Source organism: Narcine bancroftii, chromosome 3, assembly GCF_036971445.1.
Source record: "Narcine bancroftii isolate sNarBan1 chromosome 3, sNarBan1.hap1, whole genome shotgun sequence".
In the NCBI taxonomy this organism is placed as follows: domain Eukaryota; kingdom Metazoa; phylum Chordata; class Chondrichthyes; order Torpediniformes; family Narcinidae; genus Narcine; species Narcine bancroftii.
The window spans coordinates 275796892-275820487 of record NC_091471.1 but is presented as its reverse complement, the minus strand read 5'-3'; the positions used below and the strand labels follow the sequence as shown (position 1 = coordinate 275820487).

The following is a 23596-nucleotide window of genomic DNA, read 5'->3' as shown; positions in this document are numbered from 1 at the left end:
TGCCTCATACTCTAAGAGCACATGCACACTAATTCTTCATGTTTGAGACCAAACACTCATGACTGACACATTCTTCTTAGATGATTATTACCAGTGCTGCAGGAGCTCACAGGAGCACTACTCCAGGCACTTCACGGGCAGACCCAGCATCTCAGGGAGCAGCTCCAGGCACCTCACGGGCAGCTGTGGCACCTCCACGCTGCCGTTTTTGGTGAGCTCCTGCATCCCTGATTATTACTTGAGTGGGCGGTTACTTTTTCATGAAGGAAAGTGCAAAGTATAATGCAGAAGAATAACAAGACTAGAAATACTGTATTCTAAAATCAATCTTCTATTCAGTGATTGATCTCATATCTCATATACTAAGCAAAAGATACAGTGTTCCATATGGGTTGTGATTTCTACCCAAAATTCAATTTCATTGAGGACAAATTTATAACTGCCGTGAAAAATCTGGATCACAATTTCTTAACTAATGTAAATTACTTATGTATGTATTATCTGGATAAAAATTCAGATATAACAGCTGTTATGGATAAATAATTTGGGAGAATTTGGTAATATTTGGGGGGATTTGGTAAGATTTAGAGTAGGTTACATATATACACACATTTTAAAACAAATGTCATTTGAAAGACTGAAGAAATATTGAAGATCTCTGGAGCATGTAAGCACATTCACAAGTAGGTTTTAATTGAACTATCATCATAAAATGAATGACCATTGTTATGAACTGGAGCCAGGATAGCTACAAGTACCTTGCTGCAGGGTGCTTACAGGAAGGTCACTCCTGCGTTTTGTTTATCTAACAGCTTGAGCAGAAGAAAGAACTCCTGTTGTTTGCTGAAGAAGGTGGGGGGTTTTGCAAGGGAGTGAATCACATATTTTTGGTTGGAGAGTTGGAGGGAGGGAGGGAGAGAAGAGAATCCCTCTCAGCTTGTGTGTGTATGTGTGACACTGAAAAGCAGTTGAACAGGGCAAACCAGGAAGAGCTGGTTGAAATTGATGAAAAGTTCCAAAGCAGTGGATGGCTGGAAGTGCTATCTGTCTGATGTTTCTCTTGGATAAGTGGAACAGAAAGGAACTCTGTGGTAGCCTGAAGAAAGAGGTTACCATCTGGAAAACGCTGGGCAGGTTTCATCACCAAGACATTGAGGTGACTAATGGGTGCTACCTCAGTTGTGGAAATCCTGGAACAACAAATCTCTCTCTGCAAACCCTACAAGAACCTTCCTGAGCGGTAAACATTTACCTTTCAAGCACCAAAGCCTGGTGAACTTTATGCATGTTGAATTCTGTGCACAGTGTAAGAATTGCCTGTATCCATAGAACTGGGAAGAAGAAGTGAGATTGAACTGCGAACCAAAGAATTTTTCTTAAATTTAAACACACATTGCATAGAAGGGGGTTAATTTGGATAAGTTAAGTATAGAGTTAAGTTAAAGTTTGATTCTATTTTCATGATTAAAACTAACTTTTGTTTTAAAAACCACTTGTCTTGGTGAATGTCTATTGCTGCTGGGTTTTGTCGTCCTTTGGGCTCGTAACACAGCAAAGGCAAATAAAAGACAATGAAGCTGAACTTTTTTCCTCTAATAATGGGAGCATAGTTCCCCCATAGAAAGAAAGAGTTCTATTGCAAGGAAACAGGGCCTTCAACGTAAATTGTCCAGGCTGACTCAGTCTGTGTTTGTCTCAGATCCCTCTAAACTATTCCTACTTTCTAAATCTCTGGTTGGAGAATAAACAACCCACTTGCACATCACCCAAAGTCCCTGTATTGAGCATGTGTGGACTTGATGTGTCAAATGGCCTCCTTAAGGAAATATAAATTGGGTATCCTCAATAATTAAGATATAAAATGAGAAAATTCTTGGTGATTAAGAAATATTTGTTTACTTCACCAGAGAAGATTTGAGAGGTGATCCAGCCAGAGTTGGCCCACTTTTCCCAAATCAACTAGATACACAAAGGTTTTAAAAATCAAATGATGTACAGTGAAAGGCTCAATGGAGAAATTCCATTCAAAGATATCAACTCCTTAACAAGTTCGAAATCAATTACTTTGTTGGTTTCAGGATCAATGGAGCAAAATGTTTTGTGACATTTCAAATAATTAATCAATTTTCTCAACTAGTATGTGTCAGGTTTGTCAATAACACAGAGCTGGAAATCTCAGTGAGCAAGTCAAATAAATTCCAAATAAATAAATGCCTCACAGAGATTCAAGGTGAAATAAAGTCTGAAGAAAATAAAGGTTCCTAAGAGTGACAAAAAACTACAAATATCTATTTTTCCCTTGTGGCGTACACATATAGAGCTTTTTAAAATGATGGTTCATATCCAAGAAAACTGTCCTAAATAAATCTTGTCCGACATATTGTTCCAGCTTCGCTCATTTAACCAAAGCTTATAAAGTTTGTGAAGGCCCAAGTGCCACTATTGACTTCAGCACATAATATAAACTGACATTCCAAATACCCATTGCTGAAAGATTGCAACATTGCTGTGGATGTTATTCAAGTGGATGTAACAGGTGTCATAAGAACATAAAAACAGAAGTAATGGGAGCAGGAGTTGGCCATCCACCCTATCAAACCTTCTCTGCCATTCAATGAGATCATGACTGATATGACAGGCTCATTTCCACCTATCTATCTACCTTTTCCCCATATTCCTTAATTCCTTTACTATATAAAAATCTATACAACCTATTCTTAAATATATTTACTGAAGTAGACTCCAATGCTTCATTGGGCAGCAAATTCCACAGATTCACCACCCTCTGGGAAAAAGCAGTTCCTCCTCATCTCCTTCCTAAATTTATTCCCCTGAATCTTAAGGCTATGTCCTCTAGTTCTGGTCTTTCTTACCAATGTAAATAACTTGCCTACCTCTATCTTATCTATGCCTTTCATAATTTTATATGTTTCCATATGATCCCCTCTCATTCTTCTGAATTCCAGCAAGCACAGACCCAGATGCCTCAATTTCTCCTCATAGCCCCTTCATCTCTGGAATCAACCTGGTGAACCTCCTCTTCACAGCCTCCAAAGACAGTACATTCTTCCTCAAGTAAGGAGACCAGGACTGCACAGATGCAGCCTCATCAGTACCTTGTACAGTTGCAGCATAATCTCCCTGCTCCGGAACTCAATCCCTCTAGCATGAAGGCCAACATTCCATTTGCCTTCTTGATAGCCTGCTGCACTTGCAATCCAACCTTTTGTGATTCATGCATAAGCAGCCCCAAGTCCTTCTGCCCAGCAGCACGCTGCAATTGTTGGCTATTTAAATAATACTCTGATCTTCCATTTTTCATTCCACATTGGATAACCTTATCCTTATCCACATTGTACTCCATCTGCCAGACCCTCTCACTTAACCTATCTATCTAACTCTGCCGACTCTCCATACCCTCTGCAGTTTGCTTTTCCACTAAATTTAGTGTCCCCTGTTATTACATCCAATGTTTCTCCCTCAATCGAAGATCAGCCTATCTGACAATAGGTTTCTCATTTGTGCACCCTTGTTATGTTTGCTTTGCTTTCTGTCTCTATCTACCTCTTCATATCAACACCACAGAAATGTATTGCACTGCTTGAGAGCCATTCTGCGATTCCAGAAGCAACAATAAAGATTTATCTTTTGTGCTATGATATAATACGATCCTCTGTGATCTTCCCAAAATAGAAAATCATATGCCCACCACTTGTTCCATGATGAGTTCTGCTCATTGGATCACACAACTACTGGACAGCTTTGTGCAGTGGACGTGTTCTCACATGGAAGCAGATTTATACGGTGAAGACTCATTCTGATTAAGTAACAGTTGTCAGTGAAAGGGGTCCTTCGTCACAATTGTTGGGGCATCAATATGATGCCACACCCAATTACCATCCAATCTGAACAAATATATGAAGATGAATCTATTGTATAATATAATGATTTAAAATTACTACAAGCTTTCAAGCTGAATTTTGTTTTACTGCACGTGGAAATGCTTTGCTTTCAATTCTCTGAGTAGGCCAATGCAAGATACATGCATCAAGCAATACATTATTCTAAAGTCCTGTTAAAATGTAGGATATGTACAACATATTTTCATCAATTATATCCCTGACATCTGAATGTACAGCAAATGAACACATACAACTGAAATCTTGCAAGTTAGTTAAATAAGTGGAACCACACGTAGATATACGAAACATGTCTTACCTTGAATATCTCCGATCAGTTTCACAGCATCTCCTGCAGATAATCAGGATGCCAGAGAGGAGGACTAAGGTCCCACCAATAAATACAGAGACCAGAACAAGCAGCAGAACATAACCATCCTGGACACTTGGATCTTTGGGAATAGCCTGCCACAAAGCAAAATTAGTTAAAAATGCTGATCCCGCTGCAGTAGTAAAAAAATCATTCAGTATTTTCATCAGTGAGAACTGATGGCAAGGTATCAACATATACACAGTATAAATATTTGAAAATTATAATGCTGGAACCAGGGATGGTAATAGATAACCGTGTCTATTTAAATTTTATCTCTGGCGGTAAAGCAGGAACTAGGACTCTTCGTCAAGGTTAAGGACGGCAACTTTCTTCTGCTTTTCTTTTTGAGCAAAATGTAGTTTCACATCTAATCATTTGAATTAAGCCACATAATTGAGATATTAATGTAGAAATTTACCAGACAATTTAATTAAGAGAAGAGAATGTAATAGAGATTAACACTGGAATTGTGATCTGAGAACAGTTGAGCAAATACAAAATATGCTCACAACTTCTCCATCTTTGGCCATTTCTTATTGAATTGTCTATTGCTTTGTGTTCTATCCAGGCAACTCAACCCATATTGAAGTACAGGAGTTAGTGCAACATTAAACAAAGCTGCAGGATGTGGTGTTTCAGTAAGTCAAAGAATCCAAGAGTAAGATGCTGCAAGGATCAAGTGCAAGTTATTGAGAAAAATACAGTTAAAAGTTCAAGGGATTTTTTTTAACCATTGAGAGGTTCATTTATGAGTTGGACAACAGTAAATAAATCATCCTTGAATCTGGACCTTTACATTTTCGAGCCTGTGCATCTTTTGAGCAGTGGAAGGAGGGTGAAATGTGTGGAACCAGGGTGGGATGTTGGTCGTTTATCAGAGGGAGCAGAAGATATTGAAGAGTCATTGGAGGGGAGTTTAGTTTGTGTGATGCTGTGATCTACAATTTCTTGCTGTCTTGGGCAGAGCAGTTCCCATACCAATCTGTGATGCTTCCAGACAGAAGACTTTCAATGGTGAATCTACAAGATTTGGCAAATTTCTACAGATATGTGGTGGAAAGTGCGCTCTCTGACTGCATCATGGTCTGGTATAGGGAGACCAATACCCTACAGCCCAGGATATCACAGGCAAAACCCACTGCCAAGAATATCTATGGGGAACACTGCTTTCAGAGAGCAGCAGCAATCATCAAGGATCCACACCACCCAGCACATGCTCTGTTCAGGAAAGAGGTCTAGGCCCCACAAGACTTGCACCACCAGCTTCAGGAACAGCTGCTCCCCCTCCACCATCAGACTCCTCAACAGACAAACTCAATCAGGGACTCATTTAGGACACTGACTTTTGCACTTAATTGATTTTTTTTCTCTCTGTATTACACAGTTTGTTTACATGTGTACGTCAAGTACGGTTATTTTGCACTGTCAATAAGTGGTAATTCTGTCTCACCTACAGGAAAAAGAATCTCAGGGTTGTATGTGATGTCATGTATGTAGTCTTGACAATAAAATCTGAAAAATAAATTGAAATTTAAATCTAAAAATTGGTGAGACACCTCAATGGCATGCTAAATTTCTGTAGACCTGAGAAAGTAGAGTTAGTTCATTGTGGAATTTGAAAATATAATGAACTTGATCTTGAACAATGGTTTTTGTAAACTTTTCTGCTTCTGTGGAATAGGTATGGCAGAGAGTTAACGGGAAAATATGTCTATATTTTGGACCATGGAATCTTTCTTCAAATACTGATGGAATTGCAATAACCACACTGATATTACATTAATTAACATGCAAGTCTAAAATGTTATGCTGCTGCTATTATAGACACACACTAAAGTATGAAAATGTGTCGGAATATTAATTTCACAACAATGGCAGAGAGAAACGTTTCTGGCAAATGTTCTTATATCATTCCACTTCCAGCCACACCCAGGACCTTTAAATTTAAATAGACCAGAAAAGATCAACTGAAAATCTGTGATCAAAACAAAACTATGCAAACTACTCTTTCTTCTGCCCAACTTGTGATTCGCAGCTTGGCAAGAATTTCTTAAAATGCTTCAAGGAATGGCATTTCTAGTCCTTTAAAAAGAGATTTTATTGCAAAGATGAGATCAGAGTTTTTTAAAAACCATTAAATGCTGGTCATGCATTTAAGGAGGTAAAGGTATAAAAGCCAACGTTTTGGGCCCAAAATGTTAGTTATATATCTGCTGCGAGACCTGCTGCCGAGTTCCTCTAGAATTGCTGTGTTTTTACTGCAGTCATAGTGACTGCAGGTTTTCATGGTTCACTCCTGAATTTACAGTTTAGTTCACTGTCATGTGTGCAGAGATACATGACAGTCAGCACACTGTCAAATATATTTACAACTGTTTCTAAGTGTCTCTGATAATGGGAAACATTGAAAAAATTTTGAAAAACATTATTTTTGCGTTGCTGCATGTAGCCTGCAAGAAAGTCACCGCTCTCCTGCATTATTTTGAATTTAACAATTTTATTTTTTTAACTTTTAAATTAATTGACAATGGCATCAAGTTTACATTGATTTCAACAGTTTTTAAATGTTTCTCATTATCAGCGACATTCAGAAACATTTGTTGTAAATGTATTTGATAGTAGAAAGTCTCGAAAGGCTGGTGTCGATGGAGCTAGAAGTCTTTCACCTGAGGTCTAGTTGCTGTGAGCAACAGTGTGGACGTGGCAGTGAGGACTTCAGCTCAACTGGACATGCAAGGCTGTGGAGATTGCTCAGGGATGCTGATGGGTCAGGTCAAGAACAATCCAGCCCATTACAAGCAATGGAATCCTGAACTAAACTTTTTTCACATCGATGAGATTTACTAAACTGAGCAATACATTTTACAAAGGGAACATGGTATAGCTGCTGTACATTGAAATACACGTGATATGGGTCGGCATGGTTAGTGCAACACTGTCACAGTGCTAGCGACCTAGGTTCAAATCCAGCACTGTCTGCAAGGAGTTTGTACATTCTCCCCATGTCTGCGTGGGTTTCCTCTGGGTGTCCTGGTTTCTTTTCGCTCTTCAAATTGTACAGGGGTTGTAGCCTAATTGGGGAATTTGGGCGGCATGGGCTCGGGCCTGCAAGGGCCTGTAACCATGCTGCATGTCCAAATTAAATATATATAAGGAAATGACAGGGATCAATCAATGATTTAAGTTTGTGCTAAGTATTTTACGGAGGGAAGAAAATTCAAGGTCTAAGGGATCTTGGATCTCAAACTGTTCATTTTATGGAAGACAATTCTTTATGCCTAATAAATCTCACTGATTGGTCAATCCAATCACAAACCTCCTGACTATGCTGTGAAGTCGCCCACAACACCTTCCTAACATATTCAGAAGTCTGAGCCGGCCACAAAAAAACTCAAACCAAGGAATGGCACATCCCTGGCCATGGAAAGTGAACAGGAATTCTCAGTAAATATTAAGGTTATCAGTCAGAACCACAGAGTGAATCTTTTAAATATCACTGTTGCAATACTGTATGAAAAATTCACCAATCTAGAAAGGGAGTGGAACTTATAGATGTCATACTGTATATTCACTCGGACATCACCAAGAAACTTTAGAACATCAAACATAAAACATTAGAGTACAGCACAGGTCCTTCAGCCCTCGATGTTGTCCCAACCTATGTATTCCTTAAAAAAGGTACTAAACTCTCTCTACCCTATAACCCTCCACTTTTCTTTCATCCATGTGCCTATCTAAGAGTCTCTTAAATCCTCCTAAATTTCCAACCTCCACCACCATCCCCAGCAAGGCATTCCAACCTCCCACAACTCTCTGCATAAAAAAAAATTTAACCCTGTCATCTCCCCTCCCTTCACTTTGTACATATGTCCTCTGGTATTTGCTATTCCTGCCCTGGGAAACGTGCCAGCTCTTCACTCTATCTATGTCTCTCATAATCACGTAGACCTCTAGCAAGTCTCCTCTCATTCTTCTACACTCCAAAAAGAAATCTCCCAGCTCTGCTAACCTAGCCTTATTCTCCAATCCAGGCAACATCCTGGTAAATCTCCTCTGCCCCCTCTCCATAGTTTCCACATCCTTCCTATAATTAGGTGACCAGAACTGAACACAATACTCTAAGTGCAATCTCACCAGAGATTTGTAGAGCTGCAACATGAGCTCTGTACTCTTGAACTCGATCTCTCCATTAATGAAGCCCAGCATCCCATAGACCTTTTTAACCATTTTATCAACCTGTGCAGTGACCTTGAGTAATGCATGGATTTGGACCCCGAGGTTCCTCTGTTCACCCACACTCTTAAGTAACTGATCATAACCCTGTACTCAACCTTCTGGTTTGTCCTTCCAAAATGCATCACCTCACATTTATCTGGATTGAACTCCATCTGCCACCTCTCTGCCCAACTCTGCATCCTGTCTATATCCACTTGTAACCTTAGCCACATCCACAACTCCTCCAACCTTTGTGTCATCTGCAAACTTACTGATCCATCTTTCCACCTCTTCATCTAGGTTACTTATAAAAATCAAAAAGAGCAGGGGTTCCAGAACAGATCCTTGCAGCACTCCACTAGTTAGAATATTTTCCTTCCGCTACTACTCTCTGCTTTCTACCTGCAAGCCAATTTTTTTTAAATCACACAGCCAAAGTTCCATGGATCACATGCCTCATGACTTTCTGAACAAGTCACTCATGATGGACTTTATCAAATGCCTTAGTAAAATCCATGTAGACCACATCTACTGCCCTACCCTCATCAATTTCTTTGGTTGCCTCCTCAACTCAATTAAGGTCGTGATGCATGACCTTCCCTTCACAAAGCCATGTTGACTATCCTTGAGTTGACTGGACTTCTCCAAATGCTCATAGATCCTATCCTTAAGAATCCTCTCAAAGTCTAACAAAAGAAGCAAATTACATATATTGACTGCCTAATAATAAAATCTAAAATTAGGAAATTCCAAACCACCATTCCTTTTAGCTTTTTGAAGATGAGCTTTATTTAAGACAGGGTGTTCTCCTTCCCATATGCAGGAAGATATGAGCAAATCAAGTGATTCAAAAAAAGGATTTGGGAATGAAAATTGGTAAAGATTGGAAAGATACAAAAATTTAGGAAAAATTTTCCTTTAAATAGAATTGATGCGACCATGGAAATAGATGAAGGTGACCATCTCGATCGAAGTAATTTGACCTGATTAAATAAATTTAAAAAATTTTCCTTAAAAGATGTTTATAATTCCTAGTAATTCTAATACCAAGATAGGTAAATCGATCCCTCATAGTTTTAAAGGGAAAATTAGAATATCTTGGTAAAGAACCATTTAAAGGTAAAAATTCACTATTATGAAGATTCAACTTGTACCCAAAAAAATTGACTAATATGAGAAAGCAAAGCTAATATGTTCGGTAAAGAAACATCACAGCAAAAAGCAAAAGATCATCTGCATAAAAGGAAACTTTGTGTTCAATCCTGTTCCTAAAAGTTCTTCTATGTTGGCAATTTTGGGGCTTTTTTTAAATCCTCTTCTTTATATAAACTAACTGATAATCCAATAATCAGACAGGTTCAGAATATGAGCACAATTTAGAAGATTTTTTTGATTTCAGGAGCTTTTGCCAGCTCTATTATATCTAATCGTCTTTTTCAACCTTCTTTAATGACAGGCACAGGTTGGGTATTAAATATTTTAAAAACCTTTTTATTCAAAACAATTTCACTTCCTTTGAACAATTGGTGATAAAATTTAACTCACCAAACATTCATTTTTTTAGATATTTACACGTTAGAAATTTTGTTCATTCTCAGATCCCTGACTTTCCGCGAATCCCCGAGGCAAACCTCCTTGATACACTTTTTAGATTTACAACTTTCTCAAAAGTTTAATATCTCTTATTTATAATAATTTGTTTGATTTAAGAATAGCCTCATTAGTTAAAATCAAGAACAATTAAGAACAGGATTTGAATCTTTCATTCTCGGATGAGGTTGTAATCTGATTAATACAACCTCCTTTTGTGCACAACCCTTTTTGTTGCAATTTAAAGTGGTCCATAGAGGACATATGTCTAAAGTTAAGTTGTCACTTGATTTTTATGTGTCAGCTTTTAACCTTGCTTAGTGGTAAGGGTCCTGAATTATAAGGTTTTTCGGGGGTATTTTCTTCTTTTGAAATAAAATATATAAAATATAATTATATAATTGTACTATTCAATTGTGCATAATGTAACCATCAATAAAAATATTTTAAAAACAAAGATGAATCCTCTCCTTTAGTTTATACATCACTGATGTAAGACTCACCGGTTTGTAATTCCAAGGATTCTCCCTATTAACTTTTTTAAACAAGGGGACTACATTTGCTGTTCTCCAATCCTCCGGCACCTCCCCTGTGGCCAAAGAGGATTCAAAGATCATTGCTACTAACCCAGTTATCTCTTCTCTCACTTCCCACAGCAGCCTGGGGTATAGCACATCCAGCCCCAGGGACATCAATCTTGATGCTTTTAAGAAGATCCAATAGTTTCACTTCCTTAATCTCCACATTGTCCAGCACACAGACCTGTTCAATTTTGAACTCACCGTGATCTAGATCCTTTTTCTCTTGTGAATACTGATGCAAAGTATTCATCTAGAACCTCCTCAACCTCCTCCGCCTCCAGGTGCATGTTGCCTCCTTTATCCTTTAGTGGCCCCACCTTCATTCTCATCATCCTCTTCTTCATACACGCATAGAACGCCCTGGGGTTCTCCTTAATCCTACGTCCCAAGGCCTTCTTATGCCCCTTTTGAGCTCTCCCAAGTCTTTTCTTAAGCTCCTTCCTGGCTACCATATATTTCTCATGAGCCCTTTCTTTTTCCTATATTTAATGTATGCTTCCTTCTTCCTTTTGACTTATTGCCTGATCTGTTTTGTCAGCCACGGTTCCCTTTTCCTACCGTCTTTTCCTTGTCCCAGTGGGACAAACCTATCTAGAACCCTGCTCAAGTGGTCCCTAAATTTTCTCCACGTTACTTCTGTTCATCACCCTTAAACATCTGTTTCCAATTTAATCTCGCTAGTTTCTGCCTCATCCCTTCATAATTAGTTCTTTCCCATTTTGACTTTTTAGATCCTTTTCCATAGCTATGTTGAAGCTAAGGGAGTTGTGGTCACTCTCACCAAAATGCTCCCCCACCGAGAGGTCCGCACCCTGACCAGCTTCATTCCCCAGACCAGATCCAGTGTGGCCTCTCCTCTAGTTAGCCAGTCCACATACTGTGTCAGGAATCCTTCTTGTGCATAGCTGACAAATTCAGCCCCATCTATCCCTCTTGGAGTCAGACAATATTAGGGAAGTTGAAATCTCCCATAACTACAACCCTGTATTTCCTGCACCATTCCAAAATCTGCCTGCTTCTCTGCTCCTCGGTGCCCCAAGGGTTATTTTGGGGGCCTATAGATGACTCCCTGCACAGTGATAGTTCCCTTCCTATTTCTGACTTCAACCCACACTGACTCAGTGGACTCTTGCTCTCTGTAGCGTCCTCCCTTTCTATAGCCGTGATACTGTCGATGACCAGTAATGCTACTCCCCCCACCTTACTAAAACACCTAAACCCCAGTACCTGCATTAGCCAATCCTGCCCATCCTCCAGCCGAGTTTTAGTAATAGCCACAACATCGTAGTTCCTCGTTCTGATCCAAGCTCTAAGTTTATCCCCCTTATTCATAATCTAGCATTGAAATACATACATTTAAACCCCTCTCGCTGGCTACATTTATACTCATAAACTCAGTATACATAACACCATGATTTTGACCTTCTGCCTTAATCTCTGCCCTCACATTCTAGTTCCCATCCCCTGGCCAAACTAGTTTAAACCCTCCCCAACAGCTCTAGCAAACCTGCCCGCCAGGATATTGTTTCCTTTCCAGTTCAGGTACAGCCTGTCCTTTTTGTACAAGTCAGACCTTCCCCAGAAGAGATTCCAATGATCCACAAATCTGAACCCCTGCCCCCTGCACCGACTCTTTAGCCACACATTCATCTGCCACAATTTCCTGTTCCGACCCTCTCTGGCACTTGGCACAGGCAGAAATCCTGAAATTACCACCCTTGAGGTCCTGCTTTTTTTAACTTCTTACCAAACTCCTTATATTCCCTCATCAGGGCCTCATCCCTACTTCTATTTATGTCATTGATGCCCATGTGGACCACAACATCTGGCTGCTCTCCTTCCCCCTCCAGAATGCTGTGAACTCAATCAAAGATATCCCTTACCCTGGGATGCAACCTTTGTTGCATAGTGAAACACATTTTGGGCCTTTCAACCCACAGTGTTGTGCCGATCTACGTAATCCTACAACTTTTCCCTCCCTCACACCCCATAACCTGCTGTTTTATTACATTCATGTGCATAGCAGAGTCTTTTAAGCCTTCACAACCACCACCAGCAATGCATTTCAGGAACCCACCACTCTCTTTGTGCACAACCTACCTCTGACATCTACCCTGAACTTCCCTCCACCTATAAGTAAAAATATTAATGACCAGGTCGAAGTCCATGTATGCAGAGAACGCTGAAAGGAGAGCAAATCATTTTTTAAAACTCATGAGAAATTTTGTTTGGATGAATAATAACCAGCCAGAGACCAGGGACCCTTCAATTAAAAGGCAGGGCAATTAACATAGTGGTTAGCACAATGTTATTACAGCGCCAGCCACCAGTGTTTGAATTCGGTGCTCTCTCTCTTTTTTTTTCAAGATTAAGATTACATTATTGTCAAGTACTAATATTCTTCTTCTTTCTTTGGCTTGGCTTCGCGGACGAAGATTTATGGAGGGGGTAAAAAAGTCCACGTCAGCTGCAGGCTCGTTTGTGGCTGACCAGTCCGATGCGGGACAGGCAGACACGATTGCAGCGGTTGCAAGGGAAAATTGGTTGGTTGGGGTTGGGTGTTGGGTTTTTCCTCCTTTGCCTTTTGTCAGTGAGGTGGGCTCTGCGGTCTTCTTCAAAGGAGGCTGCTGCCCGCCAAACTGTGAGGCGCCAAGATGCACGGTTTGAGGCGTTATCAGCCCACTGGCGGTGGTCAATGTGGCAGGCACCAAGAGATTTCTTTAGGCAGTCCTTGTACCTTTTCTTTGGTGCACCTCTGTCACGGTGGCCAGTGGAGAGCTCGCCATATAATACGATCTTGGGAAGGCGATGGTCCTCCATTCTGGAGACGTGACCCATCCAGCGCAGCTGGATCTTCAGCAGCGTGGACTCGATGCTGTCGACCTCTGCCATCTCGAGTACCTCGACGTTAGGGGTGTGAGCGCTCCAATGGATGTTGAGGATGGAGCGGAGACAACGCTGGTGGAAGCGTTCTAGGAGCCGTAGGTGGTGCCGGTAGAGGACCCATGATTCGGAGCCGAACAGGAGTGTGGGTATGACAACGGCTCTGTATACGCTTATCTTTGTGAGGTTTTTCAGTTGGTTGTTTTTCCAGACTCTTTTGTGTAGTCTTCCAAAGGCGCTATTTGCCTTGGCGAGTCTGTTGTCTATCTCATTGTCGATCCTTGCATCTGATGAAATGGTGCAGCCGAGATAGGTAAACTGGTTGACCGTTTTGAGTTTTGTGTGCCCGATGGAGATGTGGGGGGGCTGGTAGTCATGGTGGGGAGCTGGCTGATGGAGGACCTCAGTTTTCTTCAGGCTGACTTCCAGGCCAAACATTTTGGCAGTTTCCGCAAAGCAGGACGTCAAGCGCTGAAGAGCTGGCTCTGAATGGGCAACTAAAGCGGCATCATCTGCAAAGAGTAGTTCACGGACAAGTTTCTCTTGTGTCTTGGTGTGAGCTTGCAGGCGCCTCAGATTGAAGAGACTGTATATATACAAAATGTAATAATGCAGAAAATTTGTCAAGTTTTGCCTGCCTTAAAGGCACACTGACCATTGCCCGGTGCCTGCAACAATCCGAGAACGAGAAGCAAGAGGAACTGGTGAATTCGGTGCTCTCTCTAAGGAGTTTGTATGTTTTCCCCTGGATGCTCCGATTTCCTCCCACCCTCCAAGTATGAGGTTGGTAGATTAATTCAGTGTAATTTCAATGGCAGGAATGGGCTTCTACTGTGTGGTAAATAAATATATATATTTTAAATTTGATCAATCAATTAATTAAAGATAAAAATGTTCAAGAATAGAAGTCGAGATGATTTTTATGGGGGGGGAAGGGGGGAGCATCTTTACACTGAAAGCAAACAGAGCTTTGCCTTAAGGATTTGTTCACATTTTAGCAGAACATTTGATAAATTCTTGAAGCAAAGGGAATAAAAGCCAGTTCATGGGACTAGCTTCACTTTGTTTTCCAAGGATACAGCAGTCACGATACGTTGCGTGGCCCCCTTCTGTGCTAGTTCTGCATGACTCAAATATTTGAATCATTACATAAACTAAACAACCATCTATCGATGAGCAGACAGTGTTCCTTCTGTGGGTCTTGCACTTGCATTGAATCCATTAATAGCATTAACTATTTAATAAAGCCTCTCTTTCTTTCTTCATGTAATGAAAACATGTACCAGCTCAGTTGTCTCTTTTTTTGGCAAATGATGAAAACGCACTTTGTTGTCCACTAGTTCACAAAAGAAATTCCAGTGCCATATGTTAAAACTTCTGGAAAACTCAATTTTAATACCCTTAAAGCAAACAACTTCTATGATTTCAAATCCATGCACGCTCTTCCGTGAATGGTATTACAGAGATTATAACAGATAGGCAGGACCAAAAGTCATAAAAGTTTTAGTTTCCTCAAGAGAAACAATCCTGCAGAATTACACAGATATTCATTCAGGGTCATCATGTTCATGTTCAACTTGTATAGTTTGGAGTTGAAAGGAAATTATTCCAATGCAGGTGTAACCCTCAATTCGACTTTGTTCCTTTATCTCAGTTCCTATGGACACTGCTTCACAACCATCAAGTAACATGCTCTCGTCTCTTTCACATGAATCATTATCCTCAGATGCAAGTATTAAACCTGACCATCGGGAAACAACTGGGAACCTTACAAGTCCAGAGCCATCAAATTTGGGTGACAGCAGTGAAGCATTTTCAAGGTATTCTGATGTACCTGCTGGATTGAGGACAATTCTGGGTCCTACCACAAAGCATGAATGACTGGACACTTGACATAGCTGCTTTTTTTTACAACAGCAAGAGAACCTGAGAAAAAACTTACTGGGTTTTAACAGGACATTTTTTTTTTGAAAGAAGAGCAGATGTAGTCCATCAGGCCTGTCGAGCCTGCTCTGCCATTCAGTAAGCTCAACTAGTCTGGGATGAGAAACGACTTAATTGAGGTGTATGAGGAGCCTCGATGAAGTAAGCAGGTGAGGACTTTTAACTCAGTGCAAGCTCAAAAGCCAGGGCTGAATGTTTGCTCCCATCTTCACCTTGTGTGTTGCTTCAGAGAGCATTCACAATTTTAAACTTTGACTAAAATTTTAATTTATTTATCTATTTATTTATTTATTTATTTCCTCAGTATCTTTTTGCCAATTGCTTGAATTCCAGATAATGGGGATTTTACTGTAATTAGTGGAAAAATTAAAGAACGTTTTTCACCCAGAAGATGGCTGGATCTGGAACTCACTGCCTTCAAAGATAATTGAGAAAGGAAATATCACACTAAAAAAATACTTGAATATTAGATCAAAGACAAATAATTTATCCTCATCATTTTATATTATCTTTGACTTTCTCCTGTATGGCAAGCTGCAACAAGCAAGACTTTCATTGCATCTGTACATTGTGACAATAAACTTCAAACAAGACTTATTATGGGGGGTGTGGGGAAACACGAGTTACTTGCTGGGCGATGGGATGATATGGCTGGAACTTCCAAGACCAGCACAGACACAAAGAGTTGAATGGCCTCTTTAATCTTGTAGTTTTTCTAAGATTTCATTCCATGAAATATTTTTGAGATTTGCAATTGAAAAAAAAAGACTCGAAGAAGAACATTTGGTTTCCATCAAAATCCAATCTTCTTTTGTAATAATTTATTGGGCTCTGTGACAATATGTAGGAGTGAAATTTATTGTTCACTCAGTGGGTTGTCGTCTGTTTTCTGACTGCTTCAGGGCCCATCCAGTTTTCATTGAATGTAGTGAAAATGGGGTCGGCGCAAGCTTCGGTGATTGATTCCATTGTGTAAAATTTCACTAGTTTTTATTTAATGAATATGCATTATTCAAATTAGATATTTGTGCCAAGTCACAAGAAAAACCCATGCAACATTCAATAGAGCCCACAGATTGGGAGGGGGTGGGGGGGGGGGACTGTCACAAAAGATAAAGCAAGTTCAAGGGGTGAGGTTGCTGGGATTGGTGGGGGGGGGGGGGGTGGGACTTGATACTGGGATGCACAAAGTTCATCTGACTGAACCAAGGTTGCCAAAATCCCATGGGCACCTATTGCACCTCCAGAGATGGTTTGTTGATTTCATTGGGAGCACCTGCTGCAACAGTAGCTACATCAAGGAATGGCAAGTGGAGAACATTTTTCATTTAATATTTTGCAGAAACGGTCTATGATTGATGAATTACACATTGGACACAAAAGCAGCCAAAAGTTGAACGCATTTACATACTATTTGTTTACTGGAGGGTTCAGCACATTATTTTGATTTACATACTCATTGTTTGTCGTAACAGGTGAGGGTTTTCCTGGATCCTCTTTTCTCCGTATCTTCTTTGTGGAGGATACATCTCACCAAACTGTATCCCACAGCCAGAATTCCTGTATTGTGGAACAGCCAATCAGCAGTTCACATTCCTGTATCATCTTTCTGCTGGAAGGCTTGCAGGTTTTAAATCACATGGGTGACGGAAGGGAAGGATTTTTCCAAAGCGGTCCTTCCCTATGCTCAGTCCCATCTCAAACTGCACCCGAGCCTGCAGTGGGGTGGAGCGGTGAAGCTGTCACTCATCTCCTTGGGGGGTGCCACATTCTGTGAGAGGTGTGGAGAAAGCAGCATTGTGTCTAACCTGGTTTATCCCCAATAATTCAGTCATTTGGCTCCAAGACAATCTCCACTTAAAGGTGATGGATCCTGGGATTCCCACTGAGATAGTTGTTAATCACTGCTGGGAGCTGAGTAAAACACACAAGTCTGCAGACACCTTGTTTAAAGTTAAAACACAATGCTGGAGATACTCAGCAGGTCACACTTTTGGCAGGAGATGATAGGTGGATAAGGGAGGGAGGGCACACCTGCAAACAAGGGCAGGGGGAATGGGTCTGTGAATGGAGAGGGAAGTGGGTGGAGAGCTAGAGGGAAGAGACAGAGGGATGGGCCCCTTTGGACACAGATGGTAGATTGTTTCGTTAAGCACCTTCGCTCTGTCCGTATCAGCGACAGGAATCTCCTAGTGATTAATCATTTCAATACTGTGATCCACGGTACTGACATGTCTATCCAAGGACTCGTGTACTATCTAACCCATAAATTGAAGGAGGAACACCTCATTTTCCATCTAGACACTCTCCAACTGGATGACATTAATGTCAACTTCTTCGGTCCCTGCTCTTCCTCTCTTCTCTATTCCTGACTTCTTTCCTCCAGCTCTCCAACTCCGTTCATCTCCATTCAGAGAGCCATCCCCCCTCCCCCAGTTTACTGGTGTGCCCTCCCTCCCTTATCCATCTATTACCTCCTGCCTGTGGCTCCTCTCCCTGCCCCTCCTTCCCCCACCATTTTATTCAGGTGGCTGCCTACATTCTGCTCATATCTTGATAAAGGCGCAAAACGTTGGCTATGTATCTTTATCTTTGCTACATGTCATACTCTGACCTGCTGAGTTTCTCCAGCATTGTGTTTTTACTGCTGGGAGCTGCTGGTTTGCTTCAGGATCCAGGAAAACCTGTTGCACGATGCACTCTGGAGAGATGCAAAGTGACCTGTGGAAAAATGTCTGATCCATCTACACCTCATCTGTAAACCATGTGCACAAGGAGGTCAGGAGGTGCTGGTGGGAACTTGTACTTCCACTGAAGATCTGGAAGAAACAATCCTGCATATCCTGAGATGCTGTTCCTCAAAGGCACTGAATATCCAAGATAGTTTTGCTGTTTGCCCCTCATGGACACCCATGAATTAGCATACACTGTTCCTATTTTAACCTAAATCTCCAAGAGAACTATAGGAGGACGAGCCTGCTGGAAGATGTCAACCTTTGTTCAGTTGCTGAATAAATACCAAATAACTCAGTGTGGACCTGACAGATCTAAACCACCATCAGCTACCCATTTTATAAAATTGCTTCTCCTATCCTCTCCAAAGTTCTCCATGCAGAAAGTCTCTCCTCAGCCATAATATGTTGCCACAGGTGGTCTGGAGGCCAAATCATTGTATGAATGTATTTAAGACAGAGATTGATAGGATCTTGAGTAGCCAGGGGATTAAAGGTTATGAGGAGAAGGCCGGGCAGTGGGGCCAAGTGGGAAAATGGATCAGCTCATGATTAAATGGTGGAGCAGATTCAATGGGCTGAATGGTCTATTTCTGCTCCTATGTTTTAAGGTCTGAATCTATATAATCTATGCTGCACCTGTAATATACTCCTGTGTTATGGAAAGGTTGGGTTTTTAGAAAACTGTACATATCAAGATTAAACATAACCTTAACCCATGACAAAAACTGCAGGTTCTTTTTCATTTTGTGTTTATTTAGTTATTCCCCACCCTTCACATAAATCCACTTAAAATTTTTGTTAGTAATTTTGTGAATTGGAGAAAGACAAATTTCCATTACTTGAAACTGTTGTAATGAACATTGTATGGACAGGTACTCAAATGAGGATATGGTTAAATTTCCAAAATAAATCTTTTTCAAAATTAAGTACAAAATCTTTCAGTTCTCCCTCACCACCTCCCAAAATGCTTTGCAGCCAATCAGATCCCTTGGAATTACAGACAACATTGCGCAATGTTGGAAATGCAGCTGACAAACTCTGCAACTCAAACTCCCACAACGGAAAAAATAATGAGGAACAAAATATGTCTTAGCAAAGTTCAACGAGGAACAGATTGACAACGTCTAAGCCCTTTAATTTAAATGTACAGCATAGCATCAGGCCCTTGCAGCCTGCAAGTCCGTGCACCCCAAATAGACCAATTAACCCACAATCCCCATTCATTTTGAAGGGTGGGGCAGCAAGTCTAACGCCAAGCTATTATAGCGCAAGCAATCCAGGTTCAAATCAAGCACTGTTGAGAAGAAGTTTGTACATTCTCCCCATGTCTTTGTGGGTTTTCTCCAGGTGCTCCAGTTTCCTCCCACCAATCTTCAGTAGTATAAATCTCTGGCGAGACCATACTTAGATTATTGTGTTCAGTTCTGGTCACCTTATTAAAGGAAGGATATGAAAGGTATGGAGAAGGTGCAGAAGAGATTTACCAGGATGTTGCCTGGAAAGGAAAATAAGTTCTATAAGGCAAGGTTAGCAAAGCTGGGTCTTTTCGCTTTGGAGCAAAGAAGGATGAGAGGTGACTTAACAGAGATCTACAAGATTAGCGTATACAGAGCCATTGTCATACCCACACTCCTGTTCGGCTCCGAATCATGGGTCTTCTACAGGCATGACCTACGGCTCCTAGAAAGCTTCCACCAGTGTTGTCTCCGCTCCATCCTCAACATTCATTGGAGCGACTTCATCTCCAACATCGAAGTACTCGAGATGGCAGAGGCTGACAGCATCGAATCCACACTGCTGAAGATCAAACTGCGCTGGGTAGGTCACATCTCCAGAATGGAGGACCATCGCCTTCCCAAGATCGTGTTATATGGCGAGCTCTCCACTGGCCACCGTGACAGAGGTGCACCAAAGAAGAGGTACAAGGACTGCCTAAAGAAATCTCTTGGTGCCTGCCACATTGACCACCGCCAGTGGGTTGATCTCGCCTCAAAACGTGCATCTTGGCGCCTCACAGTTCAGCGGGCAGCAACCTCCTTTGAAGAAGACCGCAAAACCCTACCTCACTGACAAAAGACAAAGGAGGAAAAACCCAACACCCAACCCCAACCCACCAATTTTCCCTTGCAACCGCTGCAATCGTGTCTGCCTGTCCCGCATCGGACTTGTCAGCCACAAACGAGCCTGCAGCTGACGTGGACATTACCCCTCCATAAATCTTCATCCGCGAAGCCAAGCCAAAGAAAAAGACAAAATTATAAGAGGCATAGAGAAGGTAGATACCTTTTAGTTCTAGACCTAAGAGGTCAGTATCTTTTTCCCCCAGGGCAGGAATAGCAAACATCAAAGGACATCTGTACAAAATGAAGGGAGGGAAGTATACGGGAGACATCATGGGCAAGTTCTCTTTTTTTTTAAATAAACACCCAAAACATTGAGTTTTGGGTGCCTGGAATGCATTGCCAGGTGGAGGCTGGAACAATAGGGGAATTTAAGACTCTTAGAGAAACATTGGATGAAAGAAAAATGGAGTGCTATGAGGTAGGGATGGTAGGTATATATAGGATGGCACTTCATCATGAGCTGAAATGTCTGTACTGTGCTGTAATGTTCTATGTACAGGGGTTGTACATGATTTGGGGTATTTAGGCAGCTTGGGCTCGTGGGTCAGAAAGGCCTGTTATTGTACGATAAATCTAAAATTAAAAATAAAATTTACAAAGAAACCAGAGCACCCAGAGGAAACCCATGCCTTTCTTCCAAATACTTTTCAGGAGATCATACTGTACCTGGGGCACTCTGTGCAATTTTGGTACTTAAGAAAATATATAGCAGTACAGGAATCAATTTACCAGAAATTTACCAGGTGAATTCCTGGAAAAAAAGATTGTTCAACCAACAAAGGATAAATTGCTTGGGTTTGTAATTTTTGGAGTGGAGAAGAATGAGCGATGATCTTATTGAAACGTGCAAGATAAGATCCTAAAAAGGTGCAGTGTAAAGAGGTTTTTGTTAGTGGCAGAGACTCAAATAATGGGACATAATTTCAAGATAAGGTTGGTCATTTTAAACCAGAGGTAGTGACTCTCTGAAATACTCTATTCCATGGAATTGGAGAGGCAAACATTGGAAGCACTTAGAACAAAGGTAGGTCAATTTTGGATAGATGGGGGAAGGGAAGGAAACTGAGAGTTCTGGGATCCGTCAGAGGATTGGCAGCCTGGGAGAGGTGAACCATGTTCATGTTGAATGCAGAGCCAGGCTTGGGCTATTCCTGATTACCTTACCTTCTTCCTAATTTCTTATGTTCAGGGCTTTGAAAGTTGGGACTCATCTTACTGTGCTTTTTGATAGATGGTGGCTCTTCCAACAATGCAGTTCCTTCAGTCATTCACTTGTAAGGGTATCCAAGGTAATGGGGAGATGGCAGGAGAAAGGAGTTGAGAGGAAATGTACATCCTTCATGATTTGAATGGCAGAGAAGACTCAATGGGCTGAATGGCCTAATTCTGCTCCTACATCTTTCACCACGTTGCAGCAGACACTATGGACCAAAGTACTTGTCCCAGTGTTATATTCTATGTTCTACCTAAAAGGATGGTGAAGGAAACATATCCTCTTTGTATCTAAAAGGTAATTGAATGAACATGAAGAGCTGCTCACCAAGGTGAGGGTAACTTAATCCATTACATTACAGGATGAAACATAGTCTTAGGCCTCCTTCCAGCTGTACATTCCTCCAGCCATATTTTCAGTGTTGAGTTTCAGTCTCCATCACCACTCCTGGCAAGGTATTCCAGGCAACCACAACTCTCTGCTTAAAAAAGCAACCCCTAACATCTTCCCTAAATTTTCCTCCCTTCACTTTGTCCCTACACATGTTATTTCTGCCCTGGGGAAAAGCCATTGGCAGTCTACCATATCCACACCTCTCTGAATCTTGTAGACCTCCATTAAGTCACCTCTCATCCTTCTTTTCTCCAAAGAGAAAAGTCCTAGCTCTGCTCACCTTGCCTCAGAAGACATTTTTCAATCCAGGCAACATCCTGGTAAATCTCCACTGCACTCCCTCCATAACTTCCACATCCTTCCTATAGAACTAGAACTAAACACAATACTCCCAGTATGATCTCACCAAAGATTTTTAGAGATGCAACATGACCTCTTGATTATACAAGGAAGTTGACATGGGGGACCTTTCAATTGCTTGGTCATTAAAAGCGTACTTATGCCAGTAATTGCAAGCCAAAATACTGGTGTACATTTAAGAACAGAAGAATATCCCCTCTGGTTCTCCACTCAACATGATAAAGCTGGATCCTGCAATGTATAGTCCATAAATCGACCCCAATCCTCTTATCCTGGATAAGAACACTTGTGGTACAGAGTTTATATCATAGAGCAAAATGTGGCAGTTTAATGACCTTCAATGGCTATCAAGCCAGCCAAGGCTTTCGAGGATGGTAAATGATGCAACACCTATCTCACCTTTTGGATCTTATAACCTCACCTGATCTTCTGAACCAGTTACACATAGAGGTAAATGCAGTCAGCATCAATATTACACTGGTATCAAAATATGGCTCATTAAATAGGTTTGTTTTGAAAATAAATATTTATGCTGCCATATTGCATTATTTTATTAGGAAATTTGCAAATTCCGTCACATGCAAAAGCCTTTATAAATATTCAAAATTCCTTCAAATAATATTTCATGGTGTTCCATTCAAAACAGAATGTTCTGTGAGACGATTTGATTTTCATTAACTCGTAAAGTATGTGACAACACCAAGCAAGCCCTGTGCAAGGATGCTGCAATGATCAGTTTTAATTACTTGAGCCATTCTGACCTCGGGGAGAAAGGGCAAAGATATTTTATGGGCTGCCAGAATTTGTGACTGAAATTGACCCTCTACCAACACATGGTTCGTTCCCAAAGAAATATACATTCACCTAGGCAACAGGACTGCCAAAAAGAAAATGGACCAGCTGTCTCCATTGAACTTGGCCAAGGGCCAGAGATTGAAATTAAATACAGGAAAATTTAAAAAGTACTCTCTTTTGCAAATATATTCCTCCAAAATTGGCGAACATCGCTTCCAAAATGATAAGGAGTATGGCAAGTGTAACATTCATGTGCAAATTCTATGGTGAATCACACAACTGGAATGAGGAAATGCAGATCAAATTAGACGCTGGCCAACAAATTGTAATTTCACTCCAAACCAAATACAGACACCGGGTCAAAATAAGAAAAGAACGCTATTAGGACCAAGCAGAAGAAGAGGGTCTCGTCCACTAATTGCTCATCGGGAAATGATTCGCAGGGATCACAACCCGTAAATGGCATTTTAACATACTGCAAGATCCCTTCCC

The 23596-nt window shown here is 41.0% G+C and overlaps 1 protein-coding gene across 1 annotated transcript in view; it reads right to left on the bottom strand.

Annotated features, from left to right (window-relative positions):
- The window catches only part of cbarpb (CACN subunit beta associated regulatory protein b), a 212108-nt gene that overhangs the window by 91145 nt on the left and 97367 nt on the right, over positions 1 to 23596 (bottom strand). Inside the window, exon 7 of the mRNA XM_069928184.1 lies at positions 4219 to 4364. Within this exon, the coding sequence (XP_069784285.1) occupies positions 4219 to 4364 (146 nt within the window). The remainder of the gene's footprint in view (positions 1 to 4218; positions 4365 to 23596) is intronic.